Source organism: Salmo salar, chromosome 05 (genome assembly GCF_965601325.2).
Source record: "Salmo salar chromosome 05, fSalSal1, whole genome shotgun sequence".
Taxonomy (NCBI): Eukaryota; Metazoa; Chordata; class Actinopteri; order Salmoniformes; family Salmonidae; genus Salmo; species Salmo salar.
In genome coordinates, this window is record NC_138295.1 from 29,927,347 (window position 1) to 29,955,114 (window position 27,768).

Consider the following 27,768-nt stretch of genomic DNA (forward strand, 5'->3'; position numbering starts at 1 on the left):
CACAGAGCCTTGGAAGCCTTCTCTTATAAAGAATCCCTTGTATTTTAGGCAACTTAAAGTGATAGTTCACTGAAAAATCTAAGTTGGTCAGATGTTTTCAGGCTTCAAAGTGGTCTAATGTAAAGTGGAATATATACCCCAAACAGATAGATGTATATGATTTTGTCTCAAATGCTATTCCTCTTGCACTTCAGATATTCATCAAGAAAGCAGAGTGAATGTCAACACCCCGCAGCAATACCTCAGTCATCCGTTCGACCGTTCGACAGAGGAACGGAGCCTTTGAAAGCTATACTCATTCCCTGGCTTTTGGCAATTAGTTTCTCGAGCGTAGTCGGAGTGCGCCATCTGTTGGCGAGATCTTGCCATCGCAGGGTCCTTCTGAGACTGTCAACTCAATCCACGGTTGACAGACCGTGTGGGAAGATCTTCCCAGACACGCGTAATCGGAGAACGCGTCCTGCGTGGACGACACACAGACGACGCTGTATTTAGGAAACTGTATTTATGTGTACATAAAGGTTTATGTTTTAAATAATTGTAATTACACTGGTAATTGTCAAATAGCTCGCAAGATTGTTTAGCTCCTTTTGATGACATTATGACAATGAAATGTTGCTGCTTCGGAATCAAAGACTTGGCCTACAACGTCACCAAGATACAGGTATGTCTGAATTGTGCAACTTCAATAACTGATAATCATGTTTGACAAATGTTACTGGTTTTACCCAAATGTATCCCTAATAGGCAGAATCTACCGCACACTCATAGCTGATTTGTGAAGGTGCTGGAGTCAAAAGGCAAAACTGGAGAAACAGGAAATAGTCTCCGCACACAAAAATGTATTTAATTGTGGCTGAGCTTTCGGGCAGTCGATTAATTGTATTCATAAAATACCTATGTATGTGGATATAGGCCTAATATGCATATTTATGTAACACAATCATATGAATGATCTCTATTATGTGTGTTGATATGTATTTACAGTGAGTGTCCACAAAAGTCAGTCAGAAAAGTAGCCTAGGCCTATACAGTGTAGAAGGAAATAGAACTTTAGCCAGAAAGTACACACATCTAATGTTTGAATAAAATATCTTTATATGGTCAATTCTAAAGCCAGAAGTCAATGTAGGCACATTATGATTATGGTTCCAACATCTGTTTGAGATTTATTTCATGAACCATCTTCCCTAACATTGTTTTTCCCCTTCTCCGCCTATCAATTTGCCTTAATGTGACATGAAGTTAACCAGGTTGTGGGGATAAATCAATGTAAGGCAAGGCCAGACACAAGCTACTCAATTGCATTAGCTAGGGAACTGGAAAAGACAGCGGCCTCAATAATACAGGAAACATTTCTGATTTACAGGAAACATATCTGTTGGATTTTCTCTGTCTGCCACATATCAGATACACAAGGTTAGTTGTAATCCAAGGAGCCACATATCAGGTACACACGTGGAGTAATTGTCTGGACTAGTCGGATGTAAGAGAAATATGTAGCTCTAATCAATGCATGAAGAATCATCTTTACTTCTCAGTGGAATCTATGTTTCTCATAATGATCGCGAAGAAGTCAAGGAAGAACCCCTCTCTTCCCCTCAAGTGAGGTCTCATGAGAGAGTGAAACTGTCCAATATGACAACCCCTCTCGTTCCACATGTTCTGCACTACTACTATAATGAATTGAAGGTGGAATTTATTAAAGTACTGTAATTGTCCTGACACCAGACTTATACATCTTCCAAATAGGCTCTGCGACGGCAAGGGCCAAACTCAAGTTCTATGTATTGCTAGATGCAAAGTATTTTGCAGTTTAAGGGACACATTCATTTGCTTTTGCATACTTGGATCAAAAAAACATTCCTTTATCAGAGCCCAACTGAAAAACCATTGAAAGCCCTTGATCGAAATCTAAAGAGTTGTCGGCACAGAACAAGAGTATGGGATTTCAGCCAATACAAGTGTACTGAAAGCAAAATTAAACTTGGGGACTTAAATCAGAAGCGAGGCCGCTTTTCTATCGAATACAGAATGCAACATTGATTCTGATTCTGCTCAATGTTAACACAGTTTCTCAGCAACAACAGACCTAAACTTGTTTTCCATTTATTGGGGTGTGCACTCCAGTAAACAAGCTGTTTTAGGAGCCCCTTCGATGCTATCGGTATGGCCACTATACAGTAGCAGGTGCGTGGGTGCATTAAGTCGACGTAGGGCTATGGATAAAAAAAAATCTGAACTGTACCCAATGAGCTAAGAAGGAGAAAGAGTTTTCTTTTCTTCTAAGGTGCACTGGAATGCATTGCTATTATATGTTGTATTTTGTATCATTTAGATCAACTATATTTAATGATGTTATCTATCCATTCTGTGAATTGTAATAAAGATGGAATTTCAATTGACGTGGGTTTGTTTTTGTTTCAAGTTATTTGCTCTGGTCAATTCAATGCACATCTGAGTAATCTCGTGTGAATTAGTCTGCTTTTGTGAAAGGTAGGCTACGCTACTTTTCTGCTACCAAATCACATGTACATGGGTCACATTCCTTGCATATTTCATGAATGGACCATGTGACTGCAAAGTCCCATTGATATTTTGACACCATAGGCTTTGGTGCTCGGTAGGATGCAAGTGAGTAGGCCTATGTGTACCTATGACATTGGGCTAGATAGAATTGGAGTGCCCGTTTTCTGCAATGCAACTTTGAAAGCCAATGTCCACATTCACTGTAAACGCTGCATAAACTCTGTCGGCACAATCGGAAATTACCTTTATAAATGTCCATTGCTCTATAACCGTTCCTTCCGCAGGTCGGATTGAATGCATCTCTAGGCCATAATGTTTTGTGATAATATTGTAGGGTAGGCTATTTGATATTTTCATTTAGCAGCATGCAGTCAAGGCACTTCAGAAAACAGGATGTATAGAATACAGCATTCATTTTCAAACATCATCCATACAATATAAAGTGCTTTGAGCACATGTAAAAACACTACATAAATCCAGTCCATTATTATGGGGTTCAAACACGCCCAAATTTGGCCAGGATGGGGGCATGCAATTAGCATTTGTTGTTGTTTATGATCAGAAAAAAAGAACTGTATCCAAATTAATGCATCCATCAACAGGGATTTAATTATATTGTACATTATTGAATAAGCCTACACCATATTCAATAAGCCTCACATTCAGAATTATCACATCGGCGCTTTAGTTGATAAATTAATTTGTAAAGAGTTTTACTATTTTATTCGAACTTCACAAAGTACATAAATCATTCATTGATGATAAACTACAATAATCATCAATCATTTTCGCTGCTGCAAATTTATATTTGAGCCTTGTCTGACTATAACCAATCAGCATGCATTTCCTCTTAGAGCTGGACAAATCATCGCCGTCCACGAGGTTGAGATTGGGGGCGGAGACCATTCATTGTGATGAGCGTGCAGTACAAGCAATCAAATTCCTATAATTCCCGGAAAATATCAACGTTTTCAGGTTAGCAACCAATCAGCAAGTGGAGAAGGTGGAGCTACTAATCCAGTATGCATGCCCCAAAGCCACACGTGATCCGGCTGTAGTTCCAAGTGGTCACATCGGAATCAGGAGGTAAGTAATGACGAATAACTATCACTTCTTACAAACATAAGTCGCTAAATTATAATTTCAGTCTAAATTGACATAGGATGTTCACCTGATTGCATACAGGCCAGTATCGTTTAATTGCAATACATGTATCTTACTGAATAAGACCACGAACCCATGCGTGGTCTTAGCATAGACTGGCTAGCTGACGGCCAGCTAGCAAGCTAATTTAGGCTAGTTAGCGATTAAGATAACAAATTAATGTCATTGTTCCGTTTATTGTCATGTAACACTGTCAGTTGCACACTTTGCTCGTGTGTTCATTTTGCCGACATTTTGTGTAAGACAAGTTGGGCAAGCTAACGTTAGCTAACTTGGCTATATGGGAGGCATCGAACGTGGATAGCAAGCAATACCAGCCTCGAGTTAAAGCAAAGAAAATTGACAAATATTGCCTCTTTGTGAAAATGTCGGAACGTTATTGTAAAACTATATTGTAGTTTAACTAACGCTAGAAATCAGTAAAACGTGGTGATGATGATGATGATGATGCAGCAGTATGTGTCATGGTGCGAAATCAATTGAAATCTCGTACACAAGTGCCCTATTTATGTAGTTATGTCCTTTTTCGTGTGGTCATTGTAATCGCGTTTCCTGTGTTGGATATAGTGGGTTACATTAGCATACTCCCTTCAAAGGGGAGGTTATCAAGATGAGTACTATAGCTAGCTACAGATAATATTCTTATGTGAAATAATTTCCCTTAGGAGCTACATGAAGCCTGCTTGTAGGAATTGCTACGTTTTATAGGAAAACCTTGTTACCCCTGTTCTACCATGGAAACGGGTATTACTGGCAAAGCACTTAGAAGTCTGACCAGTTTTGCAAACCCACTTCCGCCACTGAATGAAACCAGAAAGTGCAACGGCTAGATAGAGGTCATACAGCGCCCTCTTGGAAATGTGGCTTTTACAGTTTGCTTATCTAACGGAATTGGTTAGCTTTGGGACACATCAGAAGTCTTTGTATTGGTTGGACTCCCTGAGTTGTGCATCGATCTGGTGGCTGGTGACAGAAAATAACCATATCACAACATAGCCAGCTTCACAGCTTTTTTTTCTGCCACCAAGGCATATGTATAATTTCTAGGAACTCAATTTACCAGATGTAAAGTGAGATGTTAACCTCACTATCAAATAAATGTCTGAATCCAACTTTTGTCCGAACTGCTTGGTCTAATTGCAGGAATATGGGGCAGTTCGGAGAACAATTGGATTCGGGCGCTTATTTGATAGCGAGGGACACATCACTTTATATCTGGTAAATCGAGTTCCTAGAGATTATACGTATGCCTTTATTGACAGGAAATGTTTTTTGGGGGTGAACCGGCTATATTGTGGTAGGGTTATTTTCCGTCGCCACCCACCAGAAGGATGCAGAACTCAGGGAGTCCAACCAATACAGACTCCCAATGTTTTCCAAAGCTAGAATTGGTGTCTTATTGAATGGTTCACACGTTTCTAGATAGCTATTGTGAGAAATGTAATTGGTATTCTAGGGATGAATATAAATAATTTATCTGAATGGCTGTAGGAAGTTGGACATTTTGTTGTTTAACCTTGTTAAATAATAACTTCTCAGTTCTCTGGTGGGTAATATTTAACACAGAGCGGTTACATTTTAAGATTAGACATTAAGAAGATAATTGTGTTTTAATTCCACTCTTGATGACAATTTAGTAACTAACGTTGAATGGCACAATAGGCTGATACACATGCTTTAAAATATATTAGCTTTTATATAATCTTCTTACGTCTTGCATTATCTTTTTTGAGATGGTGAAGGCCCAGGGCACACCCCTACTCAGATCTCTACAGTATGACCTAGACAGGGCTTCATAGCACAGAGTTGGCTTTCCAGTATCAGCTGCTGCATGTTTCTTATCCATGAGGACACTCTGTGAAAGCACAGTTCGACATCTTGCACAATATGTCTCCTACTTAGATGGTGTACACTGAGAGAACCATATGACCTCAGCATTAGAAGACAGCACTGTTTTCCCCAAATACAGAGTGAACTGGGTGGAATGAATTCAGAGGACTGGCTGACAGATAATACTCCTTGCTGTGTTGCTTGAGCACTGATTGATTAGTCTACAGTCACCTCCCCCTCCTTGTATCTGCTCTGTCCCTCACAAGGACATGTGACCACTGAGGCATGATGTGAATGGGGGAAGGCTGTCCACTTGGCAGCACAACTAGGGTCTCCCCTCCTGTGTGTGTGGTTTTGTTTGCCCGCATGATGTCTTCAGCCTTTGTTGAGAAAGTTACATTTGGCACTACTCTCACGTTTATCCTTCTAGCCCTCCCACCCCTCGACCACAAAACGCCTTGCATCTGTGCTAGGCTGCAGGCACCCTTCAAGCTCCTGTGTCCCCCAAAACAGAGCGACTGTGGTTAGGGCTGGGCGATATATCGAATGAATTAGAATTTGTTTTTGCACGATATTCCAAATTCTTGTATTGCAAGAATCAAGGTTATTTTCTGTTTTTGTGAGTGTTTGTCCGCTTGTTCTCATGTTGTATTTTTGGGCGTCATTGTCCCAAAGGCGGGAAGGCAGGCAACAAGCTTAGGTCCAAAATAAGCCTATAGAAACACATTGGCCTTATTTTGGACAGATTTTTATGGTTTACACACACACACACCAAGCCCCTTCCCCTGCCTCTCACGCCAAGAGATCACATCCTCTTCTCTGACAAGTGGTTTCAACTTGCTATTTGAGGTTTGGTTCAACAGAATGGGTCATATGGACACAAACACATTGAGATATTATTCTGCTGTAATATAGCAACTTGTCTAACAATACCCTATATGTCTGAACTGCTCAAATTATGCTCAGAGCAGACACTACTAAAACGAGAGTATCGCTGATTCTGGAAAATCAATGCTCAGTTTGTCGCTCGCGGCATTAGGGTACCGCTAGCAGCATTTTAGCGAAAGACTGTTATACTAGCTGTCTAGTATGTGTTTATAAATATGCAATAAGCATAAAATACAATCATATAAGGAATTGGCAACTTGTTCTCATTCTGAGAAGTAAAGTACACTACATGACCAAAAGTCAAACATCTCATTCCAAAATCATAGGCATTCATATGGAGTTGGTCTCCCATTTGCTGCTATAACAGCCTCCACTCTTCTGGGAAGGCTTTCCATTAGATGTTGCAACATTGCTGTGGGGACTTGCTTCCATTCAGCCACCAGCATTAGTGAGGTCGGGCACTGATGTTGGGCGATTAGGTGTTAAATGGGATTGAGGTCAGGGCTCTGTGCAGGCCAGTCAAGTTCTTTCACACCGATCTCGACAAAACATTTCTGTATGGACCGCGCTTTGTGCAAGGGGGCATTGTCATGCTGAAACAGGAAAAGGCCTTCCCCAAACTGTTGCCACAAGGTTGGAAGCACAGAATCATCTACAATGCCATTGTATGCTGTAGCGTTAACATTTCCCTTCACTGGAACTAAGGGGTTTAGGCCGAACCATGAAAAACAGCCCCAGACCAGTATTCCTCCACCAAACTTTACAGTTGGCGCTATGCATTTGGGTAGGTTGTCTGTCGGACTGCCAGATGGTGAAGCATGACTCATCACTCCAGAGAACGTTTCCACTGCTCCAGAATCCAATGGCGGCGAGCTTTACACCACTCCAGCTGATGCTTGCCATTGCGCATGGTGATCTTAGGCTTGTATGTGGCTGCTTGGCCATGGAAACCCATTTCATGAAGCCCCCGACAAACTGTTGATGTGCAGATGTTGCTTCCAGAGGCAGTTTGCAACTCGGTAGTGAGAGTTGCAACTGAGGACAGACGATTTTAATGCGCTACATTCCTCAGCACTCTGTGGTTCTGTGAGCTTGTGTGGCCTACCAATTCGCGGCTGAGCCATTGTTGCTCCTAGACCTTTCCACTTCACAGTAACAGCACTTACAGTTGACCAGGGCAGAAATATGATGGAAGGTGGCATCCTATGATGGTGCCACATTGAAAGTCACTGAGCTCTTCAGTAAGTCCATTCTACTGCCAATGTTTGTCTATAGATATTTCATGGCTGTGTGCTCGATTTTATTCACCTGTCAGCAACGGGTGTGGCTAAAATAGATGAATCCACAAATTTGAAGGGATGTCCACATACTTCTGTGTATATATGTCTAGGCTACTTGATTTCAACATCTGAACAAAGTGGACAGGCTAACATGCTTTTCAAACAGAAGGGTGTGTTCATAACAATTCAACTGTTCAACTTCGTTGGCTAGCAAATAGATCCAAGTTGGCTAAACTTGAAATATAAAGATTAGCTGGCCAATCACTATCACGTGGGCTTGAGAGATTGTTGATGAGACCTGTGTTAATTTTCTGTAGCCTAATGCCTGCTAGGAGAAGTTGGGCATTATTAGTGAATGTGCATTATGCATGGTTCTGGTTACATTTGTAACAAAGGGCATTTTCATAGACTTGAAAGCCAGATCAGTGATATTGCCCAAGCCTAACTGTGGACCTTGCAAGTCAACTACAACCCTTTTGCCCCACCCCCAAAAGTCCTGTATCTTAACCCCTGACTTGGTCATCAGGAAGTTACATGCATGGTGCTTTGGTGGTGAGCTTCCCTCTGGTTATCCCCTCTCTGTTGGCAGCCTGACTTGTTGCAGGGAAACACCCTAGTCACAGTTTACAAACAGAAGCATGGCAGAGCCTTCTGTTACAGAACACACCAGCTGTCGCGTAGACACCGCCAGGACCATCACCGGGCCTGAAGGTGTCCCTCTTGGGTAGTGAAAGCAAAGTGGTGACAGTGTTTCTTCTATGTATGAAAAGCTGTGAAGGGAAAGTTGAGATGAATTTCTCTTCAGGCACTGCGTGGTCATCACTAGTTAACACAGCCACAAATTCATAATTATGCCTAACACTGCCTATTTCTACAAATGTTTTTGTTTTCATAAATTTTTACGATATAGCCATTTTTGACTTTGTGGCTGTGCTAACTAGTGACAACCACCCTGAGTGGCTGTTGCCTGGCTACCCAAACCCCTTGCTCCACGCTAGTGCCGATATATGATTAAATTGAATATTGTGATATCTGACGTTGATGGTATATGATGTTGCAAGACTATACTCCATTTAAAATGTACAAATCCTAAACTGCAGTTTTATCAGCATGTTAAATTAATGAACTAAGCCTTATTTTTTTAACCGCATGAAGATTATTTAATGAGAATGCGACTATTGTAAATAAGCACAAAATTGTACTAAACATTTAGTCATTAACGGCACCAAACGATTATATTGGGTATGGCGATATTGGGAGCAGCATATCAGAGTAGATGTCTCCCCAAATATCGCCCAACCCTATGTCCACCAACGCTTTCTTCTCTGCAATGAGTCAGGATTTGAATACCTCCTCGACGATTTGTACATTTCGCACACGCACGCACGGGCTGTGTTCGCAACTCCCCTGATTTGTCCCCTCGGGACACTCTTTAAGGGATATGGTTGTAGAGGTGACGTGTCCCTTGGAGGGGACAGCACCCTGGTTATCTGGACAGATGGGAGTTGGCTGGGGGGGGATGGGTGTATAGCTCTCACACCCACCTTCAAGGATTTTTGTCCAGCTGCTCCAGTGATTTATTTTTTTAATGTCTTTTTTTTTTTTTACTTGTATAATCGGGTGAATAATGTCGGCAGTCATGTCTACAGCGGGTGGTCCTGTAAAAACGGCTCACTGAACGATCGCCGTACCGACGCTAGATCCACATTCGGTGCAATGTGTGCGAGCCTTTAGAATGCCCATATGACCTGCAGAACAAGCTCAATAGCGATACTAAATGGAAGCTGTGGTGAGAACGGCAGTACTGGAGTATTAATACCATGTATGGACAGTAGTGCATTATGGTTATCTTGACCTAATAACCATTTTGCTTAGACTGTCTGGGCTTGTTACCACCATTACTGCTATGCCATGGGAAGTGCTAGCCGGTGGTGCTACTAATGCTAATACCACGTGGGGTTAAGCTATGTACATGGTATGTATAGTGTGTGATTGCATGCTAGCGTGTAGATGCTGGCAATCTCCTGACAAAAAGACAGTTGGTAACTTTGGTTAGTGTGTTAATGGAATTTGGTTAGATCCCTCTATGTTATGACTTGATTTTAGATTAAATTATGGTCAGAAAACATATCAGTTGTATACTGCGTATGGTAATGTGGACCTAATAGTACTCTTACATACTCGCTCTCTCTGTGCCCAGCCCCACTTTATTTGGCTAATGGTATCAGAACATGCTGAGGGGTGAGAGTAAGGGGGATTTCTAAGGGCACAAATTGCAATCTCATTGGCTTTATCCGATTAGAGAAGACAACCCAATCCTGAATCAATCCTTTCCCCCTAGGCGCTAGCGAAGATCTGAAAGGATTGGATAGGTATAAGGGCTCAGACACAGCAATAGCGTTTCCTGGCCGAGAGTACTTAGAACCTCTGAACAGAATTTGCAAACGAGTGCGCACTGATTTTACATGTAGAATTGTTTGAAAAAAGCTGGCAGTCTACTGTGGATGGTCCCTAAAACGCGATTGGCGAAAGCTAGACCCACATTCAGTGCGACATGCGCCAGCCTTAAACATTGTAATAACATTCTGATAATTAGGCAGAATATTTGCCATAATGCTTAAACACCTATGTAGTCCACTCCAATAGATGGGTGGTAGGGCAGGCTAAGGGTTGATTTGGGACTGTGTTGGAGGAACATATGTCTGTGTGTACACAGTCTGTCCTAAATTATTTGTATTGTGTTGAGTAAATTGCCTGTGAATAATATGAAAGGTAAATATGTGTATTGTATGAACTCAGTGGGTGTTATATGGTGTGCTAGAGTAATCTCATTGGGACTAATCCCATTAGGGGAAGGCTGAGGCTGCATATCCCTCAGGCACCCCTCTCGTCGCTATGGCAATGGGTGCCAGGGAGGCTCTGGGTAATGGCATGGTGACCATATGCCTGGAAACGGTCAGAGGGTGTGTGCGTTCTGTAGGCATGGTAAGGATAAAACGTTTAAAACCTTAGGAGTGAGCCTAGTAGTATTAATGGCCATTTTTGTTCCAGGAACTTTCAATTATAGTCCTTCTAAGACCAGGGTTGGGGGTTTGATTCCTGCATGGACCACCTATTCCGCTAGGCCGTTATGTTCTAATAGGATAAAAAAACTCTATGTAATTTGACCCAATGGCCACCTGCTCTGGAAGTATCGTTTTTCTCCAGCTCAACGATATGCTAACTTGCATTGTCACTCGCCCACATATTTCTGGTGTCTCATGTAGTCCCGTCTCTCTCTCGCACACATTCTTCCTCTGTTTCCTTCCTTTTAAAAAAAATATCATTTATCCCCTTATTTACTGTTCATTAAATGGCTGCATTTCCTCAGCTGTCATTTTGCTTTCTCCGTCACATCCCTCCATCTTTCATGCCCTACCCATAGCTTCCACTGTTTGAAATCAGCCTCTACTCTTATTCATTTTGATGTGAAAGGAACGGATGGGTGTAACTAAGCAATAATACTGTAACTCTGCTCCTCCTCTCTAGCCATTGAGGTAAGGTGGCTAACAATCTGAAACGGCTAAGGAAGGAATTCAATAGGAATCAGTGTTTTCCCCCATATTCATTACCGGTATGTCATTTTTTAAAATAATGTATATTTCTGCGAAGGTGTGCTTTTAAATGGATAATCTGTCAGGGGAATTCAACTCTTACCCTACAAGGTCTGAAGCCTGCTAGTTTTCTGTTCTACCTGATGATTAATTGCACCCACCTGATGTCCCAGGTCTAAATCAGTCCATGATGATAGGTGAGCAATGAAAAAATGCAGTGGAACTGACTTGGCGGTCCAGAGTTGAGTTTGAGGGGTCTAGGGGAACAGCTAGCATGGTATTGCGCTAACGCTAGTAGCAATGCAACCCCACTACCCTTGCCACCACTGCAGAAAAAAATCCTAGGGGAAACATTGGGAGTCTGAATGTAGATGCAGACAGGAAGTGGGGATCTGTTAATTAGCCAAAGTAATTAGTAGGCTCGAGTCAGCAAGACCACCACTGTTATCTGCCATACTTATTATTAAAGCACTTATGGACAGCTGAGGCAACCGCTCACATTTTCTCCTAGTTTATTAATTGATCTCTCTCCTCCCCGCTAGACAATGGAGCTGAATGTGAGGTGTGTTGTGCTGCTGGCCGTGGCCCTGTGCTCCACGCTGCTACTGACCACAGTGGCCGCCCACCAGGAGGAGGAGGAGCCTATCATGGAGCTGGCGGAAGACATGGGCGTGGAGGATGAGCTGGAGGACCTGGGCCTTGGGGAGGAGCTTCTGGACGGGGAGGTGGAGCCAGAGGATGCAGACACACCACCGGGACCGCCTCCAGCCCCTAAAGTAAGTATCCTATTGACCTAGACCAGTGTGTATGAAGTTAGGGTTTTAGTGGTTAAAATCCCAGTAGTGGTTAGAAAGTGTGGCTCCTCTCTTTCCCTCCAGCATACCCAGATGTGACAGCCAAGGAGGAGAGGTTAGGCCTACATGGCTTTTCACTGTTCCTCTCAAGGATAAATGGATCATAATTTAGTTTACTGCTTGGATATATACTCTGCATCCACTCAAAGGGAGTGCCTCACTTGTACACACATACATACCAACCGACCCATTTTCACTGGTCAAATGTCCATTGTGAATGAGCTGTAGAGCGAGTGAGGGGTTTGAGCTCATCTCAATGAATGAATGTGATTCACACAACACCACAAATGATAGTGAGATAAAGCCTGTGCTATGACTGCTTAGTGGCCTTATTTTCTCCACTAGTTAGTGTCTACTCTAAATTGTCATATTTCTACACAGGACATAAAATAAACTTTTTGGTCCACCTACCACTGTGGCTACCTGTCACTCCCCCCCCCCCCCCCCCCCCCCCCGCTAAAGTTACACCTAAACACACCAAAAAACAGATGAGCATGCTTTGTAATGTTTTGAAAACAATAAACGTATTACTAGGGGGAATTAATGTGGTATCTTGTTTAATTAATTTTTTTATGACCTGAGTCTTAACCAAAATATCACAGATGAGACAAAATGTTCACCTGCCACTTTAAGGGCAGGAGGTTACTGTGGTAGTGCAACTCCAGTCATGTTTGTGCCTGTGAGATTGAGTCTGACTACTAGAAGTGTTGTCTTCTCTTCCCTAGCAGTTGAAACTCAAACATAGAAAAACAACCTAGCTTGTGAACAGAACAATGTAAATAGCCAAGAAACACAAGGACAAAGTCTCACTTCAGTAAACTTTAGTTTAAATTAAATTAGACTAACTTTTATGCTTGTGCACAGAGCTTCTAAAAATGAATCTTCCACTCAGCTCTTCACATGCGCACAGCCCCCAGCCAGGCAGTGTTGCAGCGCAAGGTGGAATAGTCTATATTGTATTTGTAGTTCTTTGACTTTGTACAATTAAATTACCAGCTAACAAAATGGCAGAAATACTTACAAAACAACAGCTTCTGCAGAATTTATTTGACTATTAATTTGATCATACTTGACCATTTTTATTCACACATGCGAGTGAAAGGCTCACTGGAGCCCTGAACACCAGCCACCGTGGCTGGTGAAATAAACATCTTACCCGCCAATGCCAAAATCTACCTGCAGGTGGCGGGTGTTCATTTTAGACCCTGTTTCTACATAAAGGATATGGCTAACGCCAGAGTCATGAGACGTTTCCAGTGGTGAATATCTCTGACTAGCCTAACTTCAGTAGAGGTAGGGAGGCATTTAAAAGAAACTCTGAGGTGATACATTGACTAGCAATGTGACGTGAAGGTTTGCTATCTGACTGACCTATATCCTCCCATTGCTCTTGCATAGGACACACACACACGTGTCCTGGTTGGCACACTGGGCAGTGGAAGAACTGACCCCTCTGCTCTCCGCTCCTCTCTAGGTGACCTACAAAGCTCCCGAGCCTATGGGGGAACACTTCTTCGCCGAGTCCTTTGACAGGGGGACCCTAGACAGGTGAGAACTCAAACTTTAAACGCAGGGATTATTATATCCAGTCATTTGTAATGCAAATTACATCTACATCAAGGAAGATATATTCAAATACGCTGCCCCGAAATAACATGGGTGTTATAAACTGCATTTGTCTTCTCTTCATATGCCATCCTGTGCTGTGTGCGTGCTCACCACACGACCAGCTGACATTTTGACTTAAATACGAACGCAGCCCCAAGGTCATTTCCCCAGGGGCTGTCCCTATGGTGTCCAGGTGCTACCCTGTTTACTTGACTCAAGTCAATTTGCTTCTCCTGTTTCAGCTGGGTCCTGTCAAAGGCCAAGAAGGAGGACATTGATGAAGATATCGCCAAGTATGATGGTAGGCACTAAGACAGTTCCTCTCTGACCAGGGCCATAAACTAACTTTTTAGTCTAGTACCAGCCACAAATTATTTTTTTTCTAGGCAAATTATTTTTCTAGGGAATTAATTACACAAAAAACAGCAGTTCTTTTTTGTGGATGAGCGTGCTTTGTAATGTTTCTAAATCAGTAAATGTGTTACTAGTAAGATGTCATGTGGTATATTGCTCAATTTAATTTAATATGTTGTGAACTGAGTCTTTTTAACCGCGTCCCACAGATTATGTTAGGACAGCACCTAAACAAGAAAAACCACACAGCCATTTTCCAAGCAAGGAGAGGCGTCACAAAAAACAGAAATACAGCTAAAATTAATCACTAACCTTTGATCTTCATCAGATGGCACTCATAGGTCTTCATGTTACACAATACATGTATGTTTTGCTCGATAAAGTTCATATTTATATCCAAAAACCCCATTTTACATTGGCGTGTAAGGTTCAGAAATGTTTTGCCTCCCAAAACTTCCGTTGAATGAGCACATCAATTTACAGAAATACTCATCATAAACGTTGATAAAATATTAAACTGTTATTCAAAGAATTATAGATACACTTCTCCTTAATGCAACCGCTGTGTCAGATTTCAAAAAAACCTTTACAGCGAAAGCACACTTTGCAATAATCTGAGTACAGCGTTCAGACACGAAACCAAACCCGCCATTTTGTGGAGTCAACAAAACTCAGAAATAATATTAGAAATATTCACATACCTTTGATCATCAGAATGCACTCCCAGGAATCCCAGGTCCACAATAAATGTTTGTTTTGTTTGATAAAGTCCATAATTTATGTACAAATACCTCCTTTTTGTTCGCGCGTTCAGTCCACTACTCCAAATGCAGGAAGCGCGCGCAAAATGTCATGACGAAAAGTTTTTAAAAAGTTCTATTTACGTTCGTAGAAATATGTCAAACGATGTATAGCATCAATCTTTAGGACGTTTTTAACAAATCTTCAGTAATATTCCAACCGGACAATTCCAGTGTCTTCAGAAAAGAAAAGGAACACAGCTAACTCTCAGGTGAGCGTGCGCCTCTGAGGTCATGTCATTTTCTCACCCATCAACTTCCAGGCCCTCTTGTTCGCTCCATATTCACAGTAGAAGCATGAAGCAACGTTCTAAAGACTGTTGACATCTAGCGGAAGCCTTAGGAAGTGCAAAATGAACCCTAAGTATACTGTATAGGCAATCACTTGAAAAACTACAAACCTCAGATTTACACACTTCCTGGTTGGATTTTTCTCAGGTTTTTGCCTGCCATATGAGTTCTGTTATACTCACAGACCTCATTCAAACAGTTTTAGAAACTTCAGAGTGTTTTCTATCCAAATCTACTAATAATATGCATATCCTACCTTCTGAGCCTGAGTAGCAGCAGGCAGGTTAATTTGGGCACGCCTTTCATCCGGACGTCAAAATACTGCCCCCTACCCTAGAGAAGTTAACCAGAACATCAGAGATGAAACATTTTCAGCTGCCTCTTTAAGGTTACCGTGGTAATGGTGCCACTTGAGTCATCGGGTGTGCCTGTGAAAATCTGACTTGTGGAGGCCGATGTCTTCGCTAGCAGTGGAAGCAAACGTAAACATTGAAAAACAACTTGACTTGTGAACAGAACAATGTAAATATCCAAGAAACACAAGTATAATTCCTTATTGTATTAGTTAGACCAACTTTTAAGCCTATGTAGATTGCTTCTAAAAAACAAATCTTTTAGCACTTCACTCATAGTGCAAACAGCCCCCCAGCCAGGTGGTATAGCTATAACATTAGGATTCACATTGTTTGGTGCACTACCAGATATGAAACAAAATGGCAGAAATACTTTGAAAACAGCTACTGCAGCATGTGCCCATACTTGACTTTTTACTATTTTTATATAAAATGCTCGCACTGTAGAGCCCCAAGTGTGACCGCCCGCCAACATGGCTGGTCAATTAGATATTCTTACCCGCCGATGCTAAAATCTACCTGCATTGGGCGGGTGGTGGGTGTTAATTTTAGGCCAGGTCTCTGACACATTGTATTAAGTAGGGCACAACATAGCAAATCATTTTACAAACTGAATTTTTTTTGTGTGTTTGGTGCTTAATGAATACATCCTAGGTTTGGCTCCATTCAGGCAGTTATCAAGTGAGTATATTTGCATATTTGACCTCCTCCTTGCAGGTAAATGGGAGGTGGAGGACATGAAAGACAGCAAGCTGCCCGGAGACAAAGGACTGGTCCTCAAGTCACGTGCTAAGCACCACGCCATCTCAGCCCAGCTCCTCAGACCCTTCATCTTCGACACCAAACCCCTCATCATCCAGTATGAGGTCAACTTCCAGCAGGGGATCGACTGTGGTGGTGCCTACGTCAAACTGCTCTCCCAGACCCCAGACCTTAACCTGGTAAGCCACACGTCTGCACCAAAGATTTTTATAACTAACCCAAGATAGACCACAGCCTTTCGTTTCGAATGGGAACAAATGAGTCATAGTGGATAGAACAAGAAAGGAGGGGGGCGAAGCCAAGGACACGAAGCCAAGGCACGTTATAGCATGTTTTCGTTAGGGAACACCTACTTTGCGAAGTGCATGTGCAATAACTCGATGCACCCTTGGACTCAGTGTAAAAAACGATTTTGAATAATTATAATAATAAAAGAAATATTATACTTTTGCAAATGGTTAAATCTACAAAACTTAGTCCACTCCGTTCGTAAAATATTCTAGTTTTGGAAACAGAAAACTGTATTGAGATCAAATGTTTCATCGATGAGAATCTGCAGAAGATGGGCTAAAATCCATCTCGCTCCGTCATCTCCCACTGCCAGCCACTGGGCTTCCTCTCACCACCATATTTGGTAGTTTGTGGAGACGCCATGCGGATGCTTCATATTTATACATCCAGTGAAATATCTGGCTCATTATTCTATCTGTGCACCATGCAATCTAAGACACTCTCAGAAAACACAAAATAACCTCTCAAAAGTGCTCTGTTTATGTAGAAGACCCCTTAGCTTGGTCTTTGTTTCAAATGTACCAATGTAGACGGCCTGGAAATCCAGTAGCCAGTTACACATTCCATAATGCTCTAATACAGAGCCACAGTAAATGTATATTTGTCCTTCCCACCAGGATGAGTTTGTTGACAAGACTCCCTACACCATCATGTTCGGACCAGACAAGTGTGGCGAGGACTACAAGCTGCACTTCATCTTCCGCCACAAGAACCCCAAGACTGGCGAGTACGAGGAGAAGCACGCCAAGAAGCCTGACGCAGACCTGCGCACCTACTACACCGACAAGAAGACCCACCTTTACACACTGGGTAAGACATTTCAACATGTTCTCAGGCACCATTTAGGTATCCCTACTGTTTTAACTGGTGCGATGTCACATAACGATCACATAGAAATGTAGTGTGTAGAACACACGATCGTATGCCAGTTAGATTAGGGAATAGTGTTCGTTCTTCTTGTTACATTTCTATTAGTTCCTCTAACCATTTGTCTCTCTCCCGCCTCCTAGTGGTGAACCCAGACAACAGCTTTGAGGTGCTGGTAGACCAGACAGTGGTGAACAGTGGTAACCTGCTGACAGACATGACCCCACCCATCAATCCTGCGGCCGAGATCGAGGACCCCGATGACCACAAGCCAGAGGACTGGGACGAGAGGCCCAAGATCCAGGACCCTGACGCAGTCAAACCTGAGGACTGGTAAGGGCCTGTGTTTGTGTGTAAGAGGGAGAGAGAGGCTATTTCAACAGGTTAGCTTACATGTAAATTACACAGCATGTGCATGTTTCAAATGTAGTTGGATTGTTTTGACATGGGATAATAGGTGTGTGTCCTGTGGACATTTTTTTTAATTTTTTAATGATTGTGCAAGGTGTGGGGGTGCTGCGTTAGTGCGTGTACCCTCTAACTCACCCCCCTGCCCCACAGGGATGAGGATGCACCAAAACAGATCCCAGATGAGGATGCAGTGAAGCCAGACGGCTGGCTGGATGATCAGCCAGAATACACCAGTGACCCCGATGCAGTCAAACCCGAGGACTGGTAACTACCATACCGTTCCATTCAGCTCACCCCGCTATCTTGCTACACTCTCAAACTGCTGTCTCTCTCCCCTCTGCCATAGAGAGTACTATCTCTTCTGTCTTTCTCCTCTTTCTCTACCTTCATCTACTACCTCCCCTTCATCTTCTCTCTCCCCTTCGTCTTCTCTCTCCCCTTCGTCTTCTCTCTCCCCTTCGTCTACCACCTCCCCTCCATCTTCTCTTCCCTCATGGTGTATCCTCATCTGGGTCAGCCCACTTGTGTGTTGGAAGCTAATTGCTAGCCTTTGCGGCAGCTCCTCTTCTCTGTGAAGAGAGTGGGCTTCCTGGTGAGAGGAGCTAATTTCACAAGGCGTGCTTTGCCTCAGGACAGCCAGGCCTGGTTTTTGGGCTGCGACGAGCTCCTTTTTCGCTGCTTTGATGTCTCACTTCTGTGACGGAAATTAAATTAGAGCCGGTAGAGAAGAGCTAGAGGAACGGGACACAGTGGAAAGAGGGAGGAGACCAATGTTGAGATACGGGCTAATGACCCCTTTTCGACATCCTCTAAATGCGGTCTGTCTTTTCTTTCTCATGTTCTTTGCTTTCTCACACCCACAGTGTGCAACCATATACCATCATTTTGTACACTTTATGACTGCATCTGTGACATTTTCGTAACTTTTTCTCCAGGGATGAGGACATGGATGGCGAGTGGGAGGCCCCTCAGATCCCTAACGCCCTCTGTGAGACCGCCCCCGGCTGCGGTGCCTGGCAACGGCCCATGATTGACAACCCTAACTACAAGGGCAAGTGGAAGGCCCCAATGATCGACAATCCCAACTACCAGGTAACCCTTCACACCTCCCAGCGTGTACCATATACCAAAGCATCAGCCTCTTTAGGAACATGTTTCACCCCAGTGAAGTGTGTAGCCTAAATAACATACACACAATAGTTGCACTTGCTCTTTCAGAATTTGGCAACTATTTGTACACTATATATACAAAAGTATGTGGACACCCCTTTAAATTAGTGGATATGGTCATTTCAGCCACACCCGTTGCTGACCGGTGTATAAAATCGAGCACACAGCCATGCAATCTCCAGTAGAATGGCCTTACTGAAGAGCTCAGTGACTTTCAACATGGCGCTGTCATAGAATACCAGATTTTCAACAAGTCAGTTCATCAAATTTCTGCCCTTCTAGAGCTGCCCCGGTCAACTGTAAGTGCTGTTGTGAAGTGAAAACGTGTCAGAGCAACAGCGGCTCAGCTGCGAAGTGGTAGGCCACACAAGCTCACAGAACAGGACTGCGGAGTGCTGTAGAGCGTCAATCTTCTGTCCTCGGTTTAAACACTCACTACTGAGTTCCAAACTGCCAATGGAAGCAACGTCAGCACAGTAACTTTTCTTCGGGAGCATCATGAAATGGGTTTTCATGGCCGAGCAGCCGCACACAAGCCTATGATCGCCATGCGCAATGCCAAGCGTTGGATGGAGTGGTGTAAAGCTCGCCGCCTTTGGACTCTGGAGCAGTGGAAACGCAATCTCTGGTGTTATGAATCACGCTTCACCATCTGGCAGTCCGACGGACAAATTTGGGTTTGGTGGATGCCAGGAGAACGCTACCATAGTGCAAACTGTAAAGTTTGGAGGAGGAATAATGGTCTGGGGCTGTTTTTCCTTGTTCGGGCTAGGCTCCTTAGTTCTAATGAAGGGATATCTTAACACTACAGCATACAAATATGCGGTTCTGTGCTTTCAACAATGTGGCAACAGTTTGGGGAAGGCCCTTTCCTGTTTCAGCATTACAATGCCCCCTTGCACAAAGCGAGGTCCATACAGAAATGGTTTGTCGACATTGGTGTGAAAGAACTTGACTGGCCTGCACAGAGCCCTGGCCTCAACTCCACCAAACACCTTTGGATGAACTGGAACTCCTAATGCTCTTGTGGCTGAATGTAATCAAGTCCATGTAGCAATGTTCCAACATCTAGTGGAAAGCCTTCCCAGAAGAGTGGAGGCTGTTGTGACAGCAAAGGGGGGATCAACTCCATGTTAATGCCCATGATTTTGGAAGTAGATGTTCGACGAGCAGGTGTCCGCATACTTTTGGTCATGTGGTGTATGTATTGATGAGAGATTATTTATATTCTTATCTTGAGTAGTAACTTTATTTAATGTGTTCTTGTGTGTTAAAGTCTTTTTTTTATTTATTTTTTACTACTTAGCTCTCGTTGCAGATAAATCCCAATATACTTAGAAATAGCTCCCATAACCCCAAAATAATTGTAACGCTCACAGTAGAGTGTACTCTACTCTCAATGTACCTCCGCCTCTCCTCCCCCCAGGGTGTGTGGAAGCCCAGGAAGATTGCCAATCCGGACTTCTTCGAGGACCTCCATCCCTTCAGGATGACCCCCTTCAACGCCGTGGGCCTGGAGCTATGGTCCATGTCCAGCGACATCTTCTTCGATAACTTCTTCATCACCAACGAGCGGCACACGGCCGAGCGCTGGGCCAATGACGGCTGGGGCTTGAAGAAAGCTGCTGAGGGAGCCGCTGAGGTGGGCACAACTGCGCACACACACACACGTACACAGACAGGCCCACACAGACACTCATATACTTACACACCTACACTTGAATGCTTCATGTGGATCATGAATCATACTTAATTTGGATCTCTCGTGAAACGTAACTGTTGTTGCCAGCAAAGCGTGAAGATGGTGTACAAAGGACCCATGTAGAGGTATGTTGAGAGGTCGCATAATAGTTAGGACGGGTGAGTCCTCACGCCTCGTTGATAAAACAAAAAATATGCAGACATTTGATAAGGAAATATATGTAGTGTCATTACCTGGCAGGCCCACTCTCCTATTCTAACCATGGCACTTTCAACATCTCTTTTAGATTCCTGTTGCATCTAAGAAGTAGAGTACAGCGAGATCATACTTTTCCCAATGGACGTTTGTTTTGCAGCAAGTAGAACTACGGGACCTATCCTTGTAGCCAGGGACTTCTCTGAAACCCCTCCATGGAGCTATGCAAATATTTGCTGCGTTGCATGAAGTCTCTAGCCTCTGGGGTTAGCAATAGAGTAAATCCAGACTAAACTAGAGGTGACGTGTTGTCCAAACACAGACCTAGGGTCAGGGGCCGTCTGTATGAAGTGTCGTCTCAGAATAGGAGCGCTGATCAAGTATTTGCGTCCATGTAATCTTATTCATTATGATCTAAAAGGCTAAACTGATTAGAGGTCGACCGATTATGATTTTACAACGCCGATACCGATTATTGGAGGACCCCCAAAAAAAGCCTGTACCGATTAATCGGCAGATTTTTTTTTTGGTTTGTTTGTAATAATGACAATTACAACAATACTGAATGAACACTTATTTTAACTTCATATAATACATCAATAAAATCAATTTGGCCTCAAATAAATGAAACATGTTCAATTTGGTTTAAATAATGCATAAACAAAGTGTTGGAGAAGAAAGTAAAAGTGCAATATGTGCCATGTAAGAAAGCTAACGTTTAAGTACCTTGCTCAGAACATGAGAACGTATGAAAGCTGGTAGTTCCTTTTAACATGAGTCTTCAATATTCCCTGGTAAATTTTAGGTTGTAGTTATTATAGGAATTATAGGACTATTTCTCTCTATACGATTTGTATTTCATATACCTTTGACTATTGGATGTTCTTATAGGCACTTTAGTATTGCCAGTGTAACAGTATAGCTTCCGTCCCTCTCCTCGCTCCTACCTGGGCTCGAACCAGGAACACATCGACAACTGCCACAAGTCTCAGAACGAGTGACGTTTGAAAGGCTATTAGCGTGCACCCCGCTAACTAGCTAGCCATTTCACATCGGTTACACCAGCCTAATCTTGGGAGTTGATAGGCTTGAAGTCATAAACAGCACAATGCTTGAAGCACAGCGAAGAGCTGCTAGAAAAACGCACGAAAGTGCTGTTTGAATGAATGCTTACGAGCCTACTGCTACCTACCACCGCTCAGTCAGACTGCTCTATCAAATCATAGACTTAATTATAATATAATAAACACACAGAAATACGAGCCTTAGGTCATTAATATGGTCGAATCCAGAAACTATCATCTCGAAAACAAAAAGTTTTTCCTTTCAGTGAAATACGGAACCGTTCCGTATTTTATCTAACGGGTGGCATCCCTAAGTCTAAATATTCCTGTTACATTGCACCACCTTTCAATGTTATGTCATAATTATGTAAAATTCTTGCAAATTAGTTCGCAACGAGCCAGGCGGTCCAAACTGTTGCATATATCCTGACTCTGCGTGCAATGAACGCAAGAGAAATTACACAATTTCACCTGGTTAATATTGCCTGCTAACCTGGATTTCTTTTAGCTAAATATGCAGGTTTAAAAAATATATACTTCTGTGTATTGATTTTAAGAAGGGCATTGATGTTTATGGTTAGGTACAGTCGTGCAACGATTGTGCTTTTTTCGCAAATGCGCTTTTGTTAAATCATCCCCCATTTGGCGAAGAAATAGTCTTCACAGTTCGCAACGAGCCAGGCGGCCCAAACAGCTGCATATACCCTGACTCTGTTGCAAGAGAAGTGACACATTTTCCCTAGTTAAAAGAAATGCATGTTAGCAGGCAATATTAACTAAATATGCAGGTTAAAAAATATATCATTGTGTATTGATTTTAAGAAAGGCATTGATGTTTATGGTTGGAGAAACGTGTACCTAAGCGATTATATGCAACGCAGGACAGGCTAGATAAACTAGTAATATCATCAACAATGTGTAGTTAACTATTGATTATGATTGATTGTTTTTTATAAGGTAAGTTTAATGCTAGCTAGCAACTTACCTTGGCTTCTTACTGCATTCGCGTAACAGGCAGGCTCCTCGTGGAGTGCAATGTAAAGCAGGTGGTTAGAGCGTTGAACTAGTTAACCGTAAGTTTGCAAGATTGAATCCCCGAGCTGACAAGGTAAAAATCTGTCGTGCTGCCCCTGAACAAGGCAGTTAACCCACCGTTCCTAGGCCATCATTGAAAATAAGAATGTGTTCTTAACCGACTTGCCTAGTTAAATAAAGGCGTCCAAAAATACAGATTTCCGATTGTTATGAAAACTTGATATCGGCCCTAATTAATCGGCCATTCCGATTAATCGGTCGACCTCTAAAACTGATCCTAGATCAGCACTCCTATGCTGAGATGGATCACCCCAATCCTCTGTAAACATTCGATGATATCAGCATATCAGTGGTTAGTGGTGACTTCTCTGCCTGTGTGTTCTCATGGGTACACCAGAATAGATACTCTCCCCACGCCCTTCAGAGGAACGCTACTGGTTAGCGTGGCTATCTGTTCTGTGTGACGTGTAAAAACCCTGTCCTGCTCCGCCCCATAAGTGGAAACAGACATACACGTGGTGTTCTAGGGAGAGAGAGACCAAGCTGAGCAATAACAGTGGAATCGTCACCATGCTCCAGCTACTCCTCTGTATGATGAGTTGGATTTAGTTGAAAAGCTTCCTGAGCTAGCCTAGCATGACTCTTACCCGGTCCCTTTCTTGAGCTAGCCTAGCATGACTCTTACCCGGTCCCTTTCTTGAGCTAGCCTAGCATGACTCTTACCCGGTCCCTTTCTTGAGATGGCCGAGCATGACTATGTTACCCAGAGGAAGAGTGTAGCCTGACGTGGCTGGTGCATTCTTTCACCGCTGGAGTACACTGTTCCATAGAGCCAAACGTACAGCTGGGGCTGTGGACTATTAAGTGGCCCTGCTTCTCTCACAGGCACCTTCCACTGAGGTCGTCATTAGGTGGTCTCGCTCCATTGCAGTTGAGGCAAAATAAGCTTGTGTGCAGTAGAGTTGTGAGTCCAGTTGGGATGATGTTGGCTCGTACCCAAGGATTAGCTGTTAGTTTGGTTGCCTCTCGTCCAAATCCCTGCATCCCCGGACCTATGCTGCCTTTTATTCCTAAAGATGAATTCCTGGGATGCCTGGCATGTTGGGCTTAATGGCCCTCTCTCTACACATCTAGGCCTCTCGGTCTCCTCTCTCGGTCTCCTCTCTCGGTCTCCGCTCTCGGTCTCCGCTCTCTCTCTCAGCTCTCGTTTATTTCCCCTCGTTCTCTACTTGGTGCTCTTGCTCTGTTGCTGTCTAGATTCTCTCTCTCTCCCTTGTGCACACACTCACTCTTTCTTGTTGTTCTTAGTCTCGCACACACTCTTTGTCAGAGCAGCACACACACGGCTGTACTAGCTACATACCCCTCACAGTGAACCGTGGGGCCCTCTGAGCATTCCATTGCTTTCACAGCCTCATTATTTGCTCTATGGATCATTTGGTTTTACACTGGTAGCCATGCTGGGCCAGTTGGCTGCCACTGTTAACCTCTATGGGCTAGGTGGGACGCAAGCGTCCCACCCGTGGTGCACTCCATCAACAGCAGGTGCATTTCAAGAGCGGCAAATTTGAATCCAAATAAATGTCAAAATTCAAATTTTTCAAACATACAACTATTTTACACCCTTTGAAAGATAAACATCTCCTTAATCTAACCACGTTTTACGATTTCAAAAAGGTTTTACGGCGAAAGCATAAATTTAGAGTATGTTAGGACAGTACATTTACAAGAGTTGTGTGTAATGTTTTGTCAATTCAAAGACAGGGTCACCAAAACCATAAAACCAGCTAAAATGATGCACTAACCTTTTACAATCTCCATCAGATGACACTCCTAGGACATTATGTTAGACAATGCATGCATTTTTAGTTCTATCAAGTTCATATTTATATCCAAAAACAGCGTTTTACTATGGCATTGATGTTGAGGAAATCGTTTCCCTCCAATAACCGGCAGTCAAGTCAACACCACAAATTAAATAATTAAAATTAGAAAAAATTTGTAAAATATTATATTGTCATTTAAAGAATTATAGATTTACATCTCTTGAACGCAATCAACTTGCCAGATTTAAAAATAACCTTACTGGGAAATCACACTTTGCAATAATCTGAGCACTGCGCCCAGAAAAATACGCGTTGCGATACAGACCAGCCGTCATGTTGGGGAGATCTAAAATCGAAAATACTATGTAAATAATCCATTACCTTTGATTCTCTTCATCAGATGTCACTTCCAGGTATCACAGGTCCATAACGAATGTAGTTTTGTTCAAAAAAGCTCATCATTTATGTCCAAAAATCTCCGTCTTGTTAGCACATGATCTAAGCCAGCCGGACTTCTCGTCATGAACGAGGGGAAAAAATATATTTACGTTCGTTCAAACATGTCAAACGTTGTATAGCATAAATCATTAGGGCCTTTTTTAACCAGAACATGAATAATATTCAAGGTGGACGAATGCATTCTCTTTTATAACGTATTGGAACGAGGGTACCCAACATGAACTCGCGCGCCAGGTGTCTATTGGGCCATCATCGTTCCATGGCTCTTGTTCGGTCAGATCTCCCTCCAGAAGACTCAAAACACTTTGTAAAGGCTGGTGACATCTAGTGGAAGCAATAGGAAGTGCCAAAATATTCCTCAGCCCCTGTGTTTTTCAATGGCATAGGTTTAAAGGTAATACAACACATCAGATATCCACTTCCTGTCAGAAAATGTCTCAGGGTTTTGCCTGCCAAATGAGTTCTGTTATACTCACAGACACCATTCAAACAGTTTTAGAAAATTGAGGGTGTTTTCTATCCATATATAATAAGTATATGCATATTCTAGTTACTGGGTAGGATTAGTAACCAGATTAAATCGGGTACATTTTTTTATCCAGCCGTGCAAATACTGCCCCCTAGCCCCAACAGGTTAATATGGAACAGCTCGTCTCAGGTCTGCTATTGTAGTATGGATGGAGTTGGATGCACACCCTCCCGTGATCTGTCATTGTTCCGAAATGGTCTCCCGTAGTATGCAAGACTTAGGTTAGGACTAATGAATGATCAAACTAAGGGGTTCTTTTGACCGAGATTGAACAAAATCAAGAGGGTCTTTCTGTTTTATCAAGTGCACAAGTATGTTGCACAAGTATGCACTGTGAAACAGGAAGCCCCCAGCCCTTATGAAGACTTTCAGGAAGTGAGTGAGATGTGTAAAGAAACCCTAAAAAAAAATCATTACACAATACACATGTAGGGTCCACATGAAAGATACAGGAGTGAAGTTTTTTTTAATTTGTGGTTGACTTGGTATAGACCTGTTCCGACCATTTCTTTAATGCCCCATACCCAACACTTTGTTATACCAGCCATGCTGTGGCAAACTTGTTACAAAGAACTACTTTCAACGGCACCCCCAATAGTGCATATGTAATCCATACCCTGCTTGTAATTTTGATGTTGGTTGTGGTCGATGGTTGATGTTGGTTGTGGTCGATGGTTCCCAGATCTTGACCATTCCGTGACTGTTCTCCCATCTCCTCTAGCCCGGGCTGGTAAACCAGATGATGACTGCAGCAGACGAGCGTCCCTGGTTGTGGGTGGTCTATGTGCTGACTGTGGCCGTGCCCCTCATCCTCATCGTTGTCTTCTTCTGCACCGGAAAGGTGAGGGACCACAGACCATCTAAGGTTTCATCTCAATAGTGTCTAATTTATTATTAAAATTACTCCCACACACATTTACCTCAGCTTGGTTATTTGTCGACAGTTCGTTCAAGTCTGGACTTTTCTTCCCCCCCCCCCCCAAGACTTTCAGTAAATGTCGGTGGGAGTAAAATCCTTAATGGGTGACTAAGTGATGTCATCAGAGACAATGTTTAGATCTGTGTTGATGTGTGTCTTTTCTCTCTCTCTCCCCAACAGAAGGCGGCGGCTCCAGCTGCAGCTGACTACAAGAAGACAGACGAGCCCCAGCCAGACGTGAAGGAGGAGGAAGAGAAGGCTGAGGAGGACCAAGTCAAGGAGGAGAAGAGCCAGCCAGGTTAGGACTCATTGGCTCGGTCCCCCTCTCTGTCTGTACTGTAGCTTCACAAATGTATGTCAAGACGGTGTGTCATTTTACTTGACAATGCGTGCTGTCTTGCATCACCTGGGGGTATTTCACAATGGTCTCAGTAAAAGCTAACTGTGTTGGTTGGTTTCCATAGCAGCAGCGGAGAAGAAGAGTGATGCAGAGGACAGCCCTGCAGAGAAGGAAGAAGAAGAAGAGGAGGAGGAGGAGGAGGAGGAAGAAGAAGAGGAGGCAGCAGTAAATGAGGAAGAGGAAGAGGAGGCGGCAACTGATCAGGTACGGGACAGTAAGTTAAGTCTTGGTTAGCATGATGTGGTTTGTTGTGACGACAAATCAGAGCTTGCCACTTATGTAGAAAGACCATTGTAGAAGCACTGTTGACAACTTCTGATGTAAAAGGGGCTTTAGAAATAATTGTGTTCATTTAATCGTTCAGAATAGAAATAATGTTGGCTTGTTTGACCCAAAGCTCCCTCTCATTCCCGCTCTCTCCAGAAACAACAACAAGATGATGTCCTCAGGAGGTCCCCTAGAAACACAAAAGGGAGAAAGGACTGAAGTGGCTGCCACAACCCTGGATCTTCTGATTTAAACCAACTGGCCTGACCCCCCCCCCCCCCCCCCTCCTCCCCCCGGCTCCCTTTATTCCCCACCGCCCCCGGCTGT

General features: G+C 43.1%; 2 protein-coding genes across 4 annotated transcripts in view; both read left to right on the top strand.

Moving 5' to 3' along the window:
* Positions 1-2,405, top strand: part of LOC106604568 (alpha-1,3-mannosyl-glycoprotein 4-beta-N-acetylglucosaminyltransferase B) — a 171,130-nt gene extending 168,725 nt beyond the window's left edge. The window contains exon 15 of the mRNA XM_045718039.2: positions 195-2,405. Coding sequence (XP_045573995.1) covers positions 195-218 — 24 coding nt within the window. The 3' untranslated portion in view covers positions 219-2,405. The remainder of the gene's footprint in view (positions 1-194) is intronic.
* A 1,078-nt stretch (positions 2,406-3,483) lies between these two features.
* LOC106604570 (calnexin) lies at positions 3,484-27,768 on the top strand. Of its 3 annotated transcripts, none has more exons than XM_014199338.3 (14): positions 3,484-3,615; positions 11,827-12,060; positions 13,613-13,686; positions 13,989-14,047; positions 16,262-16,485; positions 17,215-17,407; positions 17,608-17,797; positions 18,026-18,139; positions 18,811-18,967; positions 20,472-20,687; positions 26,577-26,696; positions 26,955-27,072; positions 27,242-27,378; positions 27,598-27,768. In XM_014199338.3, exons 2-14 carry the CDS (start codon positions 11,830-11,832, stop codon positions 27,658-27,660), a joined length of 1,896 nt encoding a protein of 631 aa, XP_014054813.3. In that variant the 5' UTR covers positions 3,484-3,615; positions 11,827-11,829; the 3' UTR covers positions 27,661-27,768. The 3 variants fall into 3 exon arrangements, with proteins under 3 accessions (XP_014054813.3, XP_014054812.3, XP_014054814.3); XM_014199337.3 differs by having other exon boundaries at positions 27,239-27,378; positions 27,598-27,767; XM_014199339.3 differs by having other exon boundaries at positions 27,239-27,388; positions 27,598-27,746.